General features: G+C 45.5%; 1 protein-coding gene across 2 annotated transcripts in view; it reads right to left on the bottom strand.

The window, feature by feature from the left end:
• LOC149332134 (uncharacterized) overlaps window positions 1-17,964 on the bottom strand; it is a 76,322-nt gene that overhangs the window by 18,467 nt on the left and 39,891 nt on the right. For both annotated transcript variants that reach the window (XM_089557085.1, XM_089557086.1), the window contains exon 2: window positions 17,078-17,373. In XM_089557085.1, the coding sequence (XP_089413211.1) occupies window positions 17,078-17,373 (296 nt within the window). The remainder of the gene's footprint in view (window positions 1-17,077; window positions 17,374-17,964) is intronic.

Genomic DNA, 17,964 nt, shown 5'->3' with positions numbered 1-17,964 from the left:
GCCCCGCTTCTCGCTTCGAACAGGCAACACACCCCTTGTTTGCCTCGTAGAACCCCGGTGGGGCCTGAAACGCACGTGCATTCGTACAGGGTGTGCGCTGAAGCCAATACCACAGTGCTTTGGTTTCTCGGTCGGTTGGTTATTGTACAGAATGGTAGGACTTTAATACATTTAAATCGAGTTGACGTGCGAGAACGTGTGTTTAGCCTGTTTGGCTCATGGTTCTGGTTTGGCTTGGTTTATTGGGGTTTAACGACCCAAAGCAACTCAGGCTATGCGGGACGCCGTAGTGGAGGGTTCCGGAAATTTCGACCACCTGGGGTTCTTTAACGTGTACTGGCATCGCACAGTACACGGGCCTCTAGGATTTAGCCTCCATCGAAATTCAGTCGTTGCGACCGGGATCGAACCCGCGTCTTTCGGGCCAGCAGCCGAGCGCCGTAACCACTGAGCCACCGCGGCGGGGCGGCTCATGGTTCTGCTTTGCAGGGTCGTGCACGCCTGGCGACGATATTAGACTCAGGTTAAGCTCTGGCCGAGGCTAAGCTGATCTGATCTGTTTATCGCTGCAGATAGAAGTTGATGAAGACGACGATCTACAATGCACAGCGCGAGAATGTGTTGCAGTTTAACATGAGGCGTGGTCGGCTGCGGCGACAGCAAAGCGCTCTGGCGCAGTGGCCAGCGAAGCTGATCTGTTCGTGTCGTAGCAGGTTCCAATCACAGTCGCAGCAATACTTAAGTTCTTTATTTATTTCATGCACTAAACAAGATTCTTGCCCGGGGTTGGTACGTCAGAAGTAGCGCTGTCGAACTAAAATACTGAAATAAGATCATTCATTGGTCGCGCTCATTCTAATCTAAACTTTCAAAGCGGCGTACGACTCCGCGTGTGTGCATTGTGTGGATATATCTTTCCGGCGGACAGACGAGGCAAGACCAGTGCTTGCTTCATTCGTGCGCCGTGTATCTTGGCCGCACTAATTGAATAATACAAGTCGTAGACCTGTTTGCGTATGTAAAAAGGGCGTATGGCTGGTCGGAGCGTAAGCCAGAATATTGGTGAAATTAAGTAATAAATTTATTTATTTATTGTGATTGAAACCATGGCAACGGTTCCCAACGGCCGAGCTCCGCAACCTTCAGTTAGGCACAAAATTAAAAAAAAAAAACGCGACTCGAAATGAAGCTTTGGTACCATTCCGGCACTAGATTCGCTAGCTTCAGCAATAGTCGGATATAACTCAAGAACGAAGCGACTTTTCCCCGTCAAAGGACCCCCCTTCCAGACAATGGCGTCGGTCGATTCTCATGAACTTGCTACCGTGACAATGCAGGGAGGGGACTTTCCCCTTTCATCTGTCACTCCCTGCATCATCACTCTAGCAGGCTCATCAGAATCGGCCGACGCTATTGGCTGGAAGGGGCGTCCTTTGACGTGGAAAAGCCGCTTCGTTCTTGAGTTGTGCGCGACTATATAGTAAGCAAGCGACCGAAGCTTTCCGCAAAATACCTGCATGCACAAGGAGGTCACTGCCCCGCCCAGTCTAGTTAGTACTGTGATCAACAAATACCATAGCCAATTAAAAATACGCATTAGGTATTGCTGGATGTCGTAGCACCAGGACGGCTTCTGACCCAGGTGTATTAAGTTGTTTTATTTACAAAAGAAATGTCGCGGCAGTTTATGTCGGAACTAAATAACTAGCTGCCTATTTAGAACGATCAACGAGTTTACGTATTTGCAAAATAAAATTTCACATGTGATTAGTGTGCAGGCACTGTGCTTTCTTACCTGTGCTCGGACGTCTAAATAACGAGCAAAGAGCCGCAAAGGACATGAAACAAGAGCGTAGGCTTCGCGTTTATTTGGGTGAGCCGATCGACCCATCTTCTATGACACGCTTGCAAGTGACTAGGTCACAGCGGGCTCACGTCGAGACATGAAGTCATGACGCACATAACACACCCGGACAGTGACAGAGAGTGCGCCTGATGTCTAACAGCTGGCGTTACAAAAGAGAGTTGGTTTATGAAGTTCAACGTCCCCAAGCGACTCAGCCCATGAGAGACGCCGTAGTGGAGGGCTCCGGGTAATTTCGACTACCTGGGGTTCTTTAACGCGCACTGACATCGCACAATGCACGGGCCTCCAGAATTTCGCCTCCATCGAAACGCGACTGCCGTGACGGGGATCGAACCCGTGTCTTTCGGGTCAGCGTTATAAAGGAAAACCTTGTCAGATTGTGCACAGGAGTTACGACACTGTATGAGAACAATAAATCATGTTCTCAACGAAGTATGCCTCATGTTCTGTGAGGTTTTAGCAGTGTGAAAAGCACTGTTCCTCTCTTAACACAGGCCATGTTAACCGACGAATGAAGAGTTTTACCTACGATAACGGGAATGATAAAAACCAGTCGATAGTACCATATTCGAGGCTCGAAGTGATTGATATCACTGTCCATGATGCTATTCATCAATATCGCAGGAAATTATCGCGATTTTATATCAACACATTGGCGCATGCCTGAACTTCGCTTCTATGTATACGCTAACTCAAAGTGCATAGAAAAGAGACGAGGATTGCAATAATGTTGCTGTTGCAGTTAGATAAAAACATGTGTTCACATAGCAATTCTATGCACAACCACTAGACGAAGGCGTGATACCAAATCAGTAACGATACCTGGAATCCAGTTATGATACCAGGAACCACGATACAAGGAAATCGAAGTCACGATATCAGGAATGCTATAATCGACTTGGATCGTCCTAGCGTGCCGCGACCCAGTTTGTTCATTATACGCCGCTTTCTCTCGGAATAAGCTTATCCGGCTCTGACCCAATTTTCTGGATAACGTCGGACTAGAATGATACTAGCTTTGTTCGCACGTCAGCTCACCCTTGATTAGGAAGGAGGCAACCTTATGCTGATATTAATTTCGCCAAACAATTTTTCTCAAATATATCAGCCTTGTTGACGAGACGAATTGAGCGTGGAAATGTTGATTGTTATCCCTCTAGAGCCCTTGAAAATATGATCAAAACCCACACTTCAAATGCGTACATTGACACTCGATGTTTTATTTCCCTTTAATTATTTTTATCAGTGCATGGCCCACCTTGGTACACGAATGTATACATAACTTCCTGTCCACAGGCGTAGCCTATATAATGGTGGCCTATAATGGCAGCCTTACAGAATGGTACGCTACAAATTATGTTAGTCTTCAAGAGGGAGTGGAAGAATCTAGTGAAGCGGAAACCCATTAACGAGTTAACGCTAAGAGGGAATGTGGAGGAATTCAGGACATCACTGCAAAACAGATATTCGACTTTAACTGGGGAAGACGATCTTAATGTAGAAATAATGAACGATAATTTCACAGCTATCATTACGAAGTGCGCAGTGGAAGTAGGTGGTAGGATGGTTCAACAGAAAAAAAAAGAGCAAATATGTGCATGCACTCAAGTTTTTATTCCCAGTGTTGACAAAAGATAGTAACTCACGAAGTTGTTTGCGCAGATAATAAGGAGCGATAAGAAGCAAAGCAGGAGATCACCCACTCCAATAAGCATGCTTCGCCCCATTCCTCTCCCGTGGTGGATGCAATACTGTTGAAAGCGGAAAGCAAAAACGTCAGAGCCCAAAAAGTTCCATGCGGGTTAAAGAAATGGAGGTGGTCGATAATAATTCGAAGTCCTCCAATATGCGACGTCCCTGCACTCAATTTTGCTTTGGAATGAAAACGTTTATTAACCGTCACTTTGCTGCCTAATTTTATGCAAACTTGACGCCAGTACAGCAGGAGCACTTTTACATTTGGTATTGCAAGGAGCTTTATGCCCAAAGTATAAGTGGCATTAGTATGTTCCAACAAACCAGCTATTCCATACGCACGAGTCATGAATAATGTACCATAGAAGTAATGTGGGCACAAATGGAAGGCACATGCAGCAGCAGAAACCTACGAAGCTCAGGTAACTTTGCCGGAAAAGGTTAATTCAGCGCGACGGAACAAGGACATGGGGAAACACATAACACGGGACATCGTCCGTCCTGTGTAGCATGTGTTTTCTCGTGCCCTTCTTCTGTCGCACTGGATTAATCTTTTTTTAACAATGAACCAACTAGTCTATACCAAAATTCTGATTCAGATAACTAGCAGTTGCTTGCCGACAAGTACGAGTCAAAAAAGTACAACCACCCACAAGTGGCCCTTCATGTCTCTGAGAACAGTTTTGTACGTTGCGTCGCGTCAAACCATGCACAAATATTATTGGGAAAGAAACTACAGCTACACGTTCATTTCAAAAATAAATGCGAAGAAAAAGTTTCGTACTTTTGCCGTCTGCTTGAGTACTATTCGTTTCTCCTATCTTTTCGCAAAATGCTAGCAAACAGAACCAGAACGTGATGCCTGCGCACGCATGAACGCAGACGACCACCAGCGAGCTACGTGAGCAGACGACTCGGTCGCTCTGAATACGGCTCGAAATGATGATGACCTTCATCACGCGAACGACTTCTGGCGACTCTGTCGGAGAAGCTAGGCTGCCATCTTTAACTCCTCTCTCTCTCTGTATGCCTCTAATTCCGCAAAACTTGTCCGCTCCAGTTTGGCGAGCTCGCAAGTTCTCGCGTCAGCACAACTATGGAGAAGGAAGGCTTCTTAACGCGCGCTTAGAACACGGTCCTGCGCGATCAAAGCTCCTAGGCCTAACGAGAGGAAGAGCGCATCGGCGGAGGGCGTCATCATCGTTAGGCTTAGCGCAGCCCCTATTCGGGCGCGCCACATCTCCGCATTAAGCCACGGCGATGCGCGGCCCTACATTTGTGCGTATCCTGCATTCAGGACTCGCGGCTGGGCGCATTATACTCTACTCAAAACCCGCACGTACATATACTTCGGCTTGTAAGCTCGCTTTCCCTACTCCCCTTTTTATCCCTCGAAACGCAACACCCACTATCCTCAACCAACCCTCCCTGCTTCCTCCCCTACGGCAATAAAGCACGCTCGGAGGCGCAAAATCCCGTTAGGAATTGTTATTACGAGTATTATAAGCGGAGTAATAATGCGAGCGATTACGAGCAGCATTTCGCTAGGCTGTTCGGTGCGAAAGCGCTTAAGCCATGGCTGCTCGAAAATTTCTCTCTTTGTATAATTCTAACAAAGTGTCTCACTTTGAGCAAAAGTGCTATACATAAGCTCTGCGCTTGTGAGGCATTGCGAAGGTTTTGTGCCCGAGCTGCAGCACACGTGGTGAGAGGGAGTAAAGAGGGAGAGGGCGTCATATGGGAGTGAGAAGGAGGGCGGTGCCCTGCACAAAAGAGGCTCTGAATTTATGGCCGGCGATTATTACAGTCACTCGCATACGCGGCGGTTGTAAAGTTATGGACGAATGTGTCGACGACCGTGGTTGCTTCCGTTACAGATTTCCGTTGCTTTCGTTATGCAGACCGAATAGACCGGAAGTAGACGCTCAGACTCGCACAACGCACGGCGCAAATGTAACAGAGGCGTTAATGAATGTAATTACCTGAATACAACACAACTCCGTTTATTTAACGGCTCATGTAAGCATGGGTTTAAACTTGAAGCGAAAGCACATGACTAATGCTTACATTGTTGCAAAGCAATGTTGCAGAATGTAAATACATTACGAAATCATTCTGGGGGACAATCTGCAGAAAAGAAAAAAGTTTTTTGGAGACGGATTTACAGACTTCATACAAAAGAATTTTGAAGCTGGAGCGAATAAAGCGCTCTTATAACTAGGGCCTTCAGAATTCATATCTGGATTCAATTTTACGACGCTTCGAAGTAACTATCCTGTTTCCTAGCGATATAAGCTCAATATACTTGTCATGAGACCAGTATTTGCTTAAGGGGAAGAATGAACATTCTACGGAATATAATATTTTTTTTCACTTTGTCACTCTCCAGCGAGATTTTGGCACATGGAGCAGAAAATTAAATTAAACTCGGCGATACAGCTTGGTCGAAATCAATTTTTGAGTGTAAAGTAAGTTCGAAGCACAACACTAGTAGTTTCACTGCCAATCTTGGAACAAACATTGGAAACAACTAAGTTGTCTTAATGAAAGAAAATCATCAACCGCGTTCCAAAAACTGGCGTTTTAATTCAGGTCGCAAGTGTTATTACACACTAGATTAAACCCTAGAAACTGCTAACCAGTGCGAAGGTAAATGCATGCTGCCTTTATGAAGTAGCGCGGGCGGAGGTTTACAAAGTCTAAATGCAAACGTTAGCGCGCTGATTATTAAGCACTAATCACGCGTGCTACTACATCCATCGCTTCATTATTTCACGATTAATGATAAAATGAAGATCTCCAACCCCTCTGTACTGTATCCGTCTTATTCTATTCTCCTACAAAACTCAACACCCTTGAAACTGACCTATAGTAGCTCTCTCATCGACGAAACCACTACTGAGGTTCGGGTTTGTTCAATACCAGTCATCATGCGGGTTTCAGATACGTGGGATTGCTTAGCTACCAGTAAGCATCTGTAGGCTAATGGACCTCTAAGAAAGGACATGAAGTGATACGACAATATTTCACTTACAAAGAAGAAAAGGCGGTATGCTTTTCCACCCAAGCCAGTCGGCAGTAACAAAGAAAAAAGATACAGGACAAACCAGGAATAAAACAACAGATTGACTCCCTTCCAGCAGAGAAAACATATTGTGTCGAACAATAGCAAGACGTCCGCGAAGAGACAGACAGACGCACAGACACAGAATCCGAGGAGCGAACGATGAGCTATATCGTGTACGACCCCGCAAGCCGTGCACAAGGTTGGGGGAGGAAGGGGGGGGAGGGGGGAGGGGTTCGTGTCTCTGGCTTCTAGCGAAGCGAAGCCCAGCTACGCGCCGTTTTTCCCGCGCGCCGTTCATCCCCGGGATCCCTTCCACCCCCATTTCTTCCCTATCCATGGAGACACACAAACACACATAGGGAACGTGGGGAAGAGAGGGAGCAGCAGCAGCGGCATACGGGCTCCCCGCAAACGGTTCCTGATGACTGCGTTCTTCCCTGGGAGCCGGCGCCCGGAGAATGAGATCCCGGGCGCCGATAAGAGACACAACGGGCGCATCCATCTTCAATTCCCGGCGACCCTTCGTTCCGCTGCGGTCGGCCGCTAGCGTCGCTCGCTTAAGTGAATGGTGTGTGTGTGCGTGCGTGTGTACGTGATGGGGCGACAGGCCGCAAAAAAACCATCGGCGCCGTCCCACACTGCCGAAAACCGCCACCACCCAACCAACCACCTACTCTTCTGGACGCCGTACTTCTTGACGCTGGTTGTTGTAATCTCATGGCAGCGCGCAGTTGTTCCCCATTTTTTTTTCCTTTTTGTCCCTGAATGGGGATCCCTTTTCACTTATATACACTGCACCGATGGGCTATGTCGCCGCTATCGCTTCCCCCGTAAAAGACGCGGAAGACAGGGAAGACCCGTATGGTTTTTAAAGACGATCCGAGCCAGCTGGAAGTGTGTATATATGTTTTATTTTTGGCATTTGTGGTTTCAGCCGCGTCGTTTAGGACTGTACGTATACGTACTGTGAAGAAGATTCTCGTGATATCTGGTACGGACACCACTGTCGTCAGATATTTTTATTTTTTATTTGTGCCAGCTTTGCTCGCTTTCTATTCGGTCGGTATCTGTTGAACCGTGCGGAGGGGTCGAACTGCTACCAAGCTCTACGACATTATACGATTTGTTCGGAGCCGCAGATACCCAGCGCTGAGTGAGTGATGTCCGCGAGCGTGAACAGGGACGCACAGATGGACCTATATCTAGACTGCCAGAACAGAACCAAACGCGCGTCTCCTTCGATTTGCTGGACGCGCCGCTTATCTCGGAAGAACACGGAAAAAGAATGATGTGCGCTTCTGTGCGGAGCTTGAGGAACTCATACGTTTGTCACCCAGATGGCTCTGCGCGACCTTCGGAATGATTGTTGTCGTTCTCAATCAGTGCGACAACGAAGCCGTTTTTTGTGTGACTCAGCTGTATTGTTGCAAAGGGAAGTTCGTGCTTTACGGTGATAGCTCTCTTTCAAGGAGGCTTTCATGGATTCATGGTTCCACCATAGTGACTGCAATAGTAGTTGTGGCATTCTCAGTATTATTATTTCTATTAGCTGCCATGATGGCTGTGTGGTTATGGTGCTCGGCTGATAACACGACGGACGCAGGTTCGATCCCTGCCGCGGCGGCTGAATTTCGATGGAGGCGAAATTCCAGGGGCCCGTGTGTTATGCGATGTCAGCGCACGTTAAAGAACCCCAGGTGGTCGAAATTTGCGGAGTCCTCCTCCTCGGCGCCCCTCATAGCCTGGGTCGCTTTGGGACGTAACATCTAAACAACCAATAAACAAACCGATTATTATTATTATTATTATTATTATTATTATTATTAATATTAGTATTAGTAGTAGTAGTAGTGGTAGTAGTAGTAGTAGTAGTAGTAGTAGTACTACTACTAGTAGTAGTAGTAGTAGTACCAGTAAAGCACTTTACTTCAGAAAAGAAATCAACAGCTCAAAATGAGCTGAGCCTGCCACACCAGGCCATAGTATTGGTAGAAGTCGTAAAAGTAGTAAGTAGTACTAGTATAATTAGTAGGAGCAGCAGTATTGTAATAGTTGGTAATAAGGTAATTAAGGTATAGTTAGTATAGCAGCATGAATGGTTTGAATTTAGTGGTTTTAAATCTCAAAGCAACATAAACATGAGACAGGCTGTGGTGAAGGGCTCCGGTATAATTTCTACTGCAGCAGATTCTTTCACGTGCACCCTATATTTCACTTTAAGGGTGTTCTTTCACATCTCTTCCACTGAAATGCGTCAGTAATGCAGCGGTTGTAGTATCGGCAGTAGTGGACAACAGGTGTCGTTTAGCAGTGTTAACTCTCGGTTCTTCAGGCTCTATGGGGACCGGAAACTTCTTCGCTTTATGCAGAGTTTGAAATAACGGGAGCCTTTTTTCACCCTCTTTTTGTTCACGGTAAGAAAACATCAGCTGAAATCAACCGGAAGTCCGAATTAAGTGAGTCTGAATTAACGCTATTCCACAGTGTTGTCGTACTACTCGTAAACCTTCAGATATATGGAATGCTAGAGCAATGTACTTCAGTCGGTGCTTCGGTCAGCTGTCTGTACTTCAGAGATGGTGAAACCGGTTCAGTTAAAAAAAGTGTGTGTGTGTAAGGGGAGGGGGAGGTGGGGGTCAGCAACAGTTTGAGTCACAGTTTGAGGGTAAACAGTTTGAGTCAATTAAGACAATGAAGCAGTGATTGGCTTTTGTATGCCTCTTGTGACCTCAACTCACTTTGTTCGTCGTGATGTAACTTGAAATTATAGTTTATAATTTTGGAGGGTCTAAAGTCCCAAAGCGACCCAGGCTATGAGGGATGGAATAGTGAAATGCTCCAGAAATTACGACCGCCTGGGGTTCTTTAACGGGCACCAACATTGCACAGTACACGGGTCTCTATAATTTCGCTTGCATCGAAATTCGACCACCGAGGCCGGGTTCGAAACCTTGTCTTTTGGGCCAGCGCAGCCGAGCGCCATAACCACTGAGCCACCGCGGCGGGTGAACTGGCAATTGTTCCCTTAGTTAGACTAGCTCTGATTTCCAACACGGCGCTCCTTTATAAAAAAAAAAAATGACGCCCTTGTTCTTTTCTATTTATCAAAACAAACATGGAGATATGTTTACTAAAAGGAACTTCACGTCGTGCAGCGAGCTTCAAATACAGCGTGAGGAAGGGGCGCGCGTGTTGAGGGAAGACGGTAGCGCTCCAGATCCCAACAGCGGGTGGCCACGTCAGGGACCATACACGTCCCACTACGTCCGTGTGAAGGCTGGTTCACATGCATGCAAGCGACTGAAAATTGAGCAGCGCAGCGCTGCGAAAAATTTGTAACTTGTTGGAACATCGCCGCTCTGACTGCTGGAGCCGCCGCGATGGTTCTAAACAGCTTTTTCGCTGCAGCAACAAAGCGTTTTCACCTTCATGTGAAACAGGCTTTACTTGAGCGCGCGGCGGTGTTGTGTGGGCCTCCGTCAGTTGTAGAGAAAAAACAACGAAAAGCTTGTACTGTCTTCACAATTTGAGGGAGAAAAAAAAATTCTTCGAGGAAATTAAATGCCCTTAGATTTTCTAAACGACGTTCAAATTCCCTAGATCTAGGGAAAAATCCCTAGGGTTGGCAGCACTGGGCGGCTGAAACAGGATAGGAATAATCGGGTCATTCAGAGAGGCCTTTTTCATGAAGTTAACGCAAGCCGTCTAGTGACGATAGCGACATAATAACATAACGCTTTAGAGAACCTGCTATATTTGTCCCGAAGAGTGCAGAAAAAAAATTTTCCATGCAATTTTGTGGGAGCCGTATGTTTTGGTTGAAATTTGTTGATGTGCTTTGCAAAGAGTCCGCTAGTCAAACAAATGGGTGATTTATGGACTGCAACCAGATGGAGTGGCGTCTTCAGGGTAGTTACAGAAGCATCTGGTGAGTTGTGACACCTCCGTTCCGTGCGCAAGGTTTTTAGACCCACGCATTTTTTGCTGGACCCACCAATTCCCCGTGCAGTAGGCATATTCCTCTGCAGTTGAAGGTTATGGAACGCAATGTCAGTAAACAAAAAATCTTAAATTTATCACCGTCTTTGGACACGGCTTGCAAGATGTATAGACGGCTAAATTCAAAGTGCTGAAATCGCAAAGTGCGCCACTAAATTTCAAACAAGCAATGCGCCTTGGATGTAAAAATACTAAATTTCACGAACAAACTCCAAAATACTCTGCCTCACGACATGATTCAAGCGTTCAGTAATTCACCAGTTGTGGGGCAGGTATATCACGTCTTTTCTTGCTTGGTGAATAGGGGCGGCTCTGTGCGAGGGAAGGGGGGGGGGGGGGGCGGTGACTTTTAGCGAGAAATTTTTAAACGGATGAATATTTGTTAAACGCCTTTTTCCCTCCAAGAGTCACCCATAAATCCACCGCTGTTCGTAACCTAACCTAAGCATACCTTGACTGCATAAAGACGTGCACTCTAACAATGATCTAAAAGGACTCCCCAAGAGGGAAAGTGGGAGAGAAGTTAATGACAATGAAATAAGTGCTCCTGTTTACGCAGAGTGCTAACCCGTGAAACATTTTGTCTAACTGCGTGAGGGTTTACTGATCTAAAAAGGCGCCAATGATGCCCCACTCCTGTTATGAAATACGCCAGTCACCACAATGCCTTTGTGGAATTGCATATCTGCAGCGTTATGAATACATCGCAAGAAAATATAAAGAAAGAAACTAAATGCACACTCACAGCAAGAAGATGAAGTCAAAGATGTGGTGAGCAGATAAAGTGAAAATGAAGGGCGGATGTGTGCAGCTGATAATGAGACAAAGCTCGTAATTACATAAAAACAAAACTTATCTCGATTGCGCTGCTCAGTACATATTTTGCTTTGTCTTCGGATTTAAAGGCATTGTCTCGTGTTCCTTTTTTTCTTTCTTCGTCAAAGATAACAGCAGCGGACATAACGCTGTGTGTTAGCTATAAAGAAGATAATCACTGGCGGGAATTGTCACTGGCGTCACATCGGTTCCTTCTAATCAGTACTTCACTGCCGTTATTATCATCATCATAATCATCATCCTCAGCATACCAGTTGAATCCAGTGCACGACAAAAAAATCTTTATATTACCTCCACGTATAACTGTTTTGTGCGAGCTGATGGCTTATTATTCCACCTAATTATCTCAGAGATTCACTCTCTCTCACTAAGGTTCCCTTCTCTTGACATCATCTCTTGCACTATGATGGTCGACCTGCTATTATAAGTTGTGCCCAATACAATTCTGGTCACGTCCATATTTCCTTAATTCTTCCGAAAATATTTTCGGCTCACGTTGTGCTTTCTTCCGGGCCGCTTTCTTTCTCTATTAAACTTACACATATCATTTTTTATCTATCAATAAAGCAGCATGAAGTAGAGCGCACCTTAGGTTGAATACAGTTTATATATGCTTATCTAGGTTTTCTACAAGCCATTACACATATACAGGGCGTTTCACCTAAGACTACACAATTTTTAAATATAGGTTTCTTGAGTTAGAAGACCGCTTTTTTTTTTTTTGGTCTACCATTGTCAGTGGTGTAGTACGTTAGAATACAGTTAAGGCGTTCAAACTAGCAGGCTGGATAGTAATAATGGATAGTTAACTTTTTAACTATTACGGTTAGACTTCTTAATTATTCAGAGGCGCGTAGCCCACCACAAGTAATACCTATATCAGTTTTTAGAATTCCGAAATCGCGGTTACCAGCGGCGTTGTGGCTCAGCAAGTTTTGGCTATTTCGATGAGTTACGCGCACTGGAGAGGTTGCTTTCCCTGCAAGCTTCTCGAAAGTATACATGCATTTTTGCGCGATGTAGCCAGAATTCATTGGGCTACAGCGCCGAGGGTAACCGCGTTTTCGAAATTCTAAAAACTCATATGGATATCAATAGACCTCTCCCGGGCTACGTCATCAGCGCACGTGTTTCCGGTCCTATGGGCAAAACATGCGCCGTACCGAGAAGGCTCACACCAGGAGAAGAAAGGCTGCGAGCGTTTCGAGTCGGGGAACAAAGGTGGTGGGGGAGCGCTTGGCACCAGAAAAACCGGTACAGAACCGAAAGTCGACGATTCTGCCCATCGGGGCACACCTTTTTGGCGTCACACTGTTTACATCAGGGAGAGGTCTACTGCGCCGGACTACGCTCCTCTCAATAATTAAGGAGGCTAAGAGTAATAGTTGAAAAGTAAACTATTCAATATTAATTAACCTGCCTGCTCGTCAGCACGTCTTAGCTATATTCTGATGTACTACACCGCTGACAATGCTATGCGGAAAAAAGCGCTCTTCTAACTGAAAAAGCCTATTTTTATAAATTATGTAAAATCTTAGGTGAGACACCCTGTATCTAATGCATATATATGTATATACGTATGCCTGGATGTATATCTATATCCTTGTACACATGTGCGTACGTTCATGGCTTTATTACCCTATATGAGTATATATATGCATGCCATATATGTGTACACAGCACAATATACCTTTCCTCTCTTTCTGTTTTCATATGCATGCGCGGTTGCGAACTTAGAAGGCCTTTACTAAGTTGTCTTGAAAACGACAGCTGAAGTGGGGAGTGAAGCTATCAGTGCTTATTTGAGAAAAACAGGGAGACGTCGCGAATATGCCCGGCGTCCATGGCGACTCCTGAGGTCTTTTACGATCGGTATCTTAACGAATCCCTAATCAGCAGCATGGGTGATAGTGCTGGCTCCTCACGTTCGCGGCAGCGAAGAGGCCATTAGCTTTTTACTTCGTGGTATTTGTGTACAAACAAAGTTCACTGGCCCTTCTGATAGCTGTGGCCGCCACAAGAATCACTCAGTACAGCTCAGTACAGCTCAACTGAGAGTAAGCAAGTTTAAGACAATGGCGCGGTGTCCAGTTTGTAGTTTAAGCTTCCTAGTTGGCTGCTGATAGTGCTGATTTCTTGTTTCGTGAATTGTATTTTGTGTTGTCTGTTGCAGTTACGTCGTGTTGTCTTCTATGCAAGTATTAGTATCTGTTGTATTTTGTTTTGCTATGTAGAAAGAGGTAGCTGGTGCCATTGTCAAGCGCCAACGTCCCCTTATATGTTTATGTCAACAAGAAAAGATAAGCTTAGCGCGTTTGCTAAGCGTAAGCACGAAAGGCGATTCGAGATCAGGAAGATATCTACTGGGATGTTAACGTGTGGTTCCTGATATGATGAGCTTGGAACTCTAAAGAGAGAATTCACGCACTAAAATATTAGTTTTAAAGGTCTATAGACATCTAAATTTAGTCGCTTGTTCTCTTCTTTGAAGTGATGCGTTAGACATTGGAATACGTGGATCACCACTTGGTGTTCGTCTATGAACACTAAATAATTTATAATTGAATTTCTTCTCTCATGCTGTTTCGGTTTCACTTTCATCAGCAGAACGATGGCTGTGACTTGTAGTTGAGCTTTAAGTCACGTGAGGCATAAATAAAGCTGCATTATATACTCTGATATACAGTTTTAATTAACTACAACAATTAAACCAGCCTGTTTCAAGAAATGCACACACGGCGGACAATGTATCAGCAGTTATATTACCGTCTCTTTCGTGCCTGACGTGATCTAAAGGTCAATTGCACGTCACAGCCATCGTTGGGTTGATGAAACAGATACAGTAAGAGCCCACAAATGCAATTATGAAGCGATCATGGGCGATTATTATGCAATGATCCATGTATACCACGCATAATTTGGAAGAAAAAAACATGCAAACAAAGATTTCCTATCTATAGTACTTTAGCATTTCGTGCGATCATACACGTCCAAAAGGGAAGCTACGCTTCACCCTGGCAGCAAGGCTACTGCAACAGTTTTCTTTATAGTAAAGTGTTGGCAATACCAACACTGTCATTCTTTATAAAAATAGCGCACAGGAGGCGGTAACAAAATCGTGATGGACTGCAAGTAGAACCGGAAGTCGAATCACACTTGCGTAAACGAAATTTTCTGAGAATGTCGCTGAAAAAATGTACGGACTGTATTACAAAACGGTTGGGTCTTGTCTTATCGAAAATTGCTTTCCTCATATTATTATCGGCTTCCAAGGAGTTTTACATCACTTTGAGGACCAGACGCAATCTGAACATCAAGAGCGTTTCCAAGTTATTGTAATTCCCGCCTAGTATAGAGCATGGAGGATTAAAGAAATGAAATCAAAGAGGACTGCAGATACGCAAGAACAGCTTAGATATCGAGAAAGTCCAGAAGGAATATATAGGACACCACGAGTGCTGATGTGGAACAAGTCAACGTCTGTTGAAAATTAACTTTTGTGGAGTCGTGTCTTTTTTGTGTGGTCCTTGTCCCATTCCGAATTCATTCTGAACACTGAACAATGAACAAGCCATGCTGATATTTTAAAGAAAAATTTACTGGTGACAATTAATCGCGACCTTTAAACTATGGCTGCCGGGCCACCTGGGGATACAAAAATGGCATTAGATAAATATCTCACACCTGCGTCCAGTCATTGTTCTTCTCTACGTTATGGTAATAACCCGTGAAGAGCGTGGGATAGCTTTGATAGCTTGACATATGTGTTGTATTAGACCGACAGTTTGTTTATCACGGCATGCTTTCGAAGGAACAGCAGTCTGGGCTACCTCAGTTGATACAGAAGATGAAAAATAATGTTGAATGACATAAATAATTAATTTTTCTGTCCACTGTTTACATATTGTATATTAAAAATGTTTGCGGCTGCGCCACTTCTCGTGCGAAAATTTTTGCCGAACTTCGAAAACCGAGCAGCGAGAAAATCACGACTGGAATACAAATGATTCGACGGGTTATCAACTTTTCGAAAGGTCAGTATTATTGTCTTATTCTGGATTTAAACTAAAGCTCATTTGATTCTGATTGCTTAGCGCTGAATTGTAGTTTAGGCCATCACAGAGTGGTCAGCTGTGATTTAGAAGATAAACCTGACGCATACCAGCGCCTTTCTTCAGTCAGGACTCTGGTCCTCACTGTACTAGTTTTTTTAGGGGCAGCATATAATCCTCGTACCTGTTCTTGTTGGCCTGGATTAAGGGCTTATTAATCGGTTACTTAAAATGCAAATTACTCGTGCAAAACAAGAAAGGTATGTCGATCTGGCGCATACATCTGGACAAAAGTTATACGGTGTCACGTGACATCAGGTTCAAGAAACTCTACACTTAGTTGTTGTCTTATTAAATATAACTTTAATCTCTCTCATTTTTATGAAATACAAGAAACGCCTCATGGCGTGAAAATACGGAACCGGGGTTACACGAAACCGAGGAAGGTTCAAGAAACTCTACACTTAGTTGTTGTCTTATTAAATATAACTTTAATCTCTCTCATTTTTATGAAATACAAGAAACGCCTCATGGGGTGAAAATACGGAACCGGGGTTACAAGAAACCGAGTAAGGTTCAAGAAACTCTACACTTAGTTGTTGTCTTATTAAATATAGCTTTAATCTCCCTCATTTTTATGAAATACAAGAAACGCCTGATGTTCAGGATGGGGTGAAAATACGGAATCGGGGTTACACGAAACCGAGTAAAATCAAGAAGAAAAGTGCATCGCAAAAGATGGCTGTTCGTTCCACCTATAGCTTTGGGATTCAAGCTTTCAAAATTGAAAGAAACTAAAGAGGTGAAGGTGTAAATAGGTTAATAGATTTTTCGAGCCACCTATTATTTGCAGGAGTAAAAGAGAAAGTAGGAGTGAAGGCGGTAAAGTCTGGCGCAACAGTTAAAAAAAATTTAAGATTTATATGCCTTCATGCCTTGCAGCGATTTCATAAATAAGCTATCGCGTCTCCTAATACGTTTTTCTTTGCCTCCAGTCTGGACTGTGCGCTAACCAACTCGGTACCACCCGTTTAGCAGTTTCCGCTAGAAATTGTTAGTTGAAATACATGCGAAGTTGTTTGTTTCAACTTCATTGCAATCACTGCTCTTTCCTCGAGCGATCAACCAATGTAAGCGGCTACCTGTAAATGTTATTTCGCCTACTGAAAAGAATTTTGAGATTCTACTGAAGTAGCACCTATAGTGGTTTCATTGCAACAAGTCAGCTGCTCAACTATTCTCATCGTAAGTTCCATGACACGTTTCTGATGAGTTAATTTCGTTACCTTCGGCTACCTTTCATATGTGCTATCACTTGCACTGCCTATTTCTCAGCTAGTTTTCATTTTTTCTTTGCGCTTGATGACTTGTAGCACTGTTTTGATCGCTCGTTTATACCTCCGTAACTGCAATACACAACCCTACAATGATGCCGATTGGAGGAAACGTAGACGCTTGATTACATATACACTTTTAGTGGTTCTCAGGGTATACCCTCTATCCCACCACTTGGACGTTTCTATGCCAGAAAGAGTAGAATGAACGCTCGGCTGCACTCACCGAGGGCTCCGTACGACAGCATGTCCGGCGTCGGATGATGGAACCACCGGTAGGCCGTCTCGGAGCAGACACCGCCATAGTGGAGTGAGTACGAAGACGCTCCCAGGTCCTGACCTAGGGCTGCGTTGGCCACCGCCGGGTTACCGTGGACGTGTCCCGCCGTGCTCCAGGCCGCGGGTCCTCCGCAGAGGTCGGCAGCCGCGACTCCTCCCGAGGCTCCACCGACCGCAGTCCCGCCACCGCCGGCGGAACCCACGACCGCAGACTGTCCATTCGCTCCGATGAACGGGTGTGGGCTGGAACAGCCAGATTTGACCTCGGGTAAGTCAAGGATGTCACGCACCGAAAAGCTGAGCTTGGCGGGCCGCCGGCCCGACTTGGTGCCCGTCGCGGCAGCGGCCGCCGCTGCGGCCACCGCTGCAGCGGCTGCGGCATTGGCTTCGGCTGCGGCCGCGGCTTGGGCCACTGCGCGCCGTAGCACTGACACGTAGGCAATGTTCTGCAGGGAGATAGGCAACGCGGCGACTCGGGCTCCGGCGGAGGCCGCCAGCGTGCCCGCACCACCACCGCTGCCCCCAGAACTGCCCCCACCTCCACTGCTCTGGCTTCGCTCTTTAAGAAGCGGAATGGCGAGTTCCTTCAGCGTTTGCATGTGGACCTCATCGCGAGTCGCGGTCTGCCGGTACCGGTGAAGTTGCATGGCGAAGACGATCCCGGGGCCAGCGGAGCTGGCTCAGAAGAACTGAGTCAAAGACCTTGTCAAAGTACGACCGGAGCGAGTCTTGTGTTTGTTCTGCCCGGTTCACCAGCAGCATTGCGGGGTCGAACGCGGACTCCTGGTACGCCCCGAAAAGACCTCACCGACGGCGCGTTCAGAAGCCGCGGGC

This window comes from Amblyomma mixtum, chromosome 8 (assembly GCF_055824585.1).
Source record: "Amblyomma mixtum isolate Tamu chromosome 8, ASM5582458v1, whole genome shotgun sequence".
NCBI classification, from domain to species: domain Eukaryota; kingdom Metazoa; phylum Arthropoda; class Arachnida; order Ixodida; family Ixodidae; genus Amblyomma; species Amblyomma mixtum.
The sequence above is the reverse complement of the archived record's forward strand: the minus strand, read 5'-3'. Positions and strand labels throughout refer to the sequence as shown.